A 1,537-nucleotide genomic window follows, 5' to 3' on the forward strand; every position below is an offset into this window, starting at 1 on the left:
TTTAAATTACCTTGATTTGAAAGAAATTACCAATTTTACTTTCGCGCTACGGATCGCGCGGGGCGCGGGACGTGACATTTCATATAACTAATTGTTTGCTATCTATAAATATGAAACAGTTTTTAAGATTTATTTAATAATTTTAATATTTTGACGACGTTTACACTATTAGAAAAATTTATTTCCTTTATAAATTTGTCAAAAAATCAAATTATAGTACAAATATATCATTGATTTACAGAATTAGGTGAAGGATCTGACAATTGATGTGTGCTATTCGAAGATACAGTATTTACAGAGCTTACATTTTCTTCTTTAAAAGTTGAGTTAGTGTTAAGATTAATATTAATTATAGACGTAGATGCTGGATCTTGCATATCTAATTGACTTTGAGCAATCTTTTGCAGAGCAGCTTGAATCCTTTGCAAAAGTGCTTCTCCTTGTTTTACAACTTCCTCTAGTTGTTCGCCAGCTTCTTGGTTTTCTTGTTCAAGACGACTAAGGCTTGCAACTTGTAGTTCTTGTGATGACTCTTCACTCGGTAAACTTTCTATCAAGATATTAATATCTTTTGCAATTCTACTCTGGATTTATTTATCCATGATTCATATATCGTCATGAGGTACGATCAATCTATTATAATAATGTTATTTACTCATGTACTCAAGCAGAAATTCCAATTTTGTAAAAGAACTATCCCGGAGCTAAAAACTAATTCTTTCTAATAGACAACAATATAAATAATAGTTTTGATAAAATATTTGGATATTTACTTATCTTTTAAACACAAAGAAACAATAACGTTTCTTCTTGCATATATATATTTTCTATGTAATAGAATATATATGTACGCATTAATGGTTTTAAATATATAAAAGAAACGTTATTAATTTTCTTCACATCTGTCTGTCAGAGAAATATAATTCGTTGATGAACTAATTTAGCATTAAAAATTTATGTTGTAATTACTATATAAATATAAATATTAATATGATTTGTTTACAGATTTGTAAGGATTTTGTTTGTCGTTATTTTCACTTTAATATTTCATTGGACCTAAAACGGATATCCGGTGTACGAACTTACAGTACGCACGCAGTGTCCGCTAATGCGACATCCGATCTTTCTGTTTATAGCTCGCAGTGCTGTTTCATGCTTGTCGAAAAGAAGATAATGTATGCTCAGTGCCCGTTAGTGTGATATATGGTCTTTCTGTTTATATAGGTTGCTGCATCGCTTGATACTTGTCACAATGAAAGTACGTGACCAATGTAAATTTCAAAACCTAACAAATATTACGAACTATTTCGATGCAAATCTATCTATTGAAATGTTATAAATAATTTTAGATATATCTAATTTATGAAACATTCATTTATCTGTATGGTTAACCAATATTAAAATATGACACATTTTATTTAACTTTGACATTATAAAGAGCAAAAAGCAGGTCATGTTCAAACGAGGAATACTTAAATTTTCTTCAGAGCATTAAAATTTACAATTTTCATTATTATACTATGAAAGTAAGCATAAC

At 29.0% G+C, this 1,537-nt stretch overlaps 2 protein-coding genes across 3 annotated transcripts in view; one reads left to right on the forward strand and one right to left on the reverse strand.

The window, feature by feature from the left end:
* Window positions 1–12: 12 nt before the first annotated feature.
* LOC122572397 (mediator of RNA polymerase II transcription subunit 21-like) lies at window positions 13–816 on the reverse strand. Its single transcript, XM_043737322.1, has 2 exons — window positions 787–816; window positions 13–584 (listed from the first exon to the last, which is right to left on the reverse strand). Exons 1-2 carry the CDS (start codon window positions 814–816, stop codon window positions 228–230), a joined length of 387 nt encoding a protein of 128 aa, XP_043593257.1. The 3' UTR covers window positions 13–227.
* A 310-nt stretch (window positions 817–1,126) lies between these two features.
* Window positions 1,127–1,537, forward strand: part of LOC122572393 (40S ribosomal protein S6-like) — a 16,663-nt gene continuing 16,252 nt past the window's right edge. Inside the window, exon 1 of one of the 2 annotated variants that reach the window (XM_043737315.1) lies at window positions 1,127–1,258. In XM_043737315.1, coding sequence (XP_043593250.1) covers window positions 1,253–1,258 — 6 coding nt within the window. In that variant the 5' untranslated portion in view covers window positions 1,127–1,252. Of the gene's footprint in view, window positions 1,259–1,508; window positions 1,527–1,537 lie in introns of those variants that run through there. The other variant, XM_043737317.1, reaches the window with a different exon arrangement.

Source organism: Bombus pyrosoma, linkage group LG11 (assembly GCF_014825855.1).
Source record: "Bombus pyrosoma isolate SC7728 linkage group LG11, ASM1482585v1, whole genome shotgun sequence".
In the NCBI taxonomy this organism is placed as follows: Eukaryota; Metazoa; Arthropoda; class Insecta; order Hymenoptera; family Apidae; genus Bombus; species Bombus pyrosoma.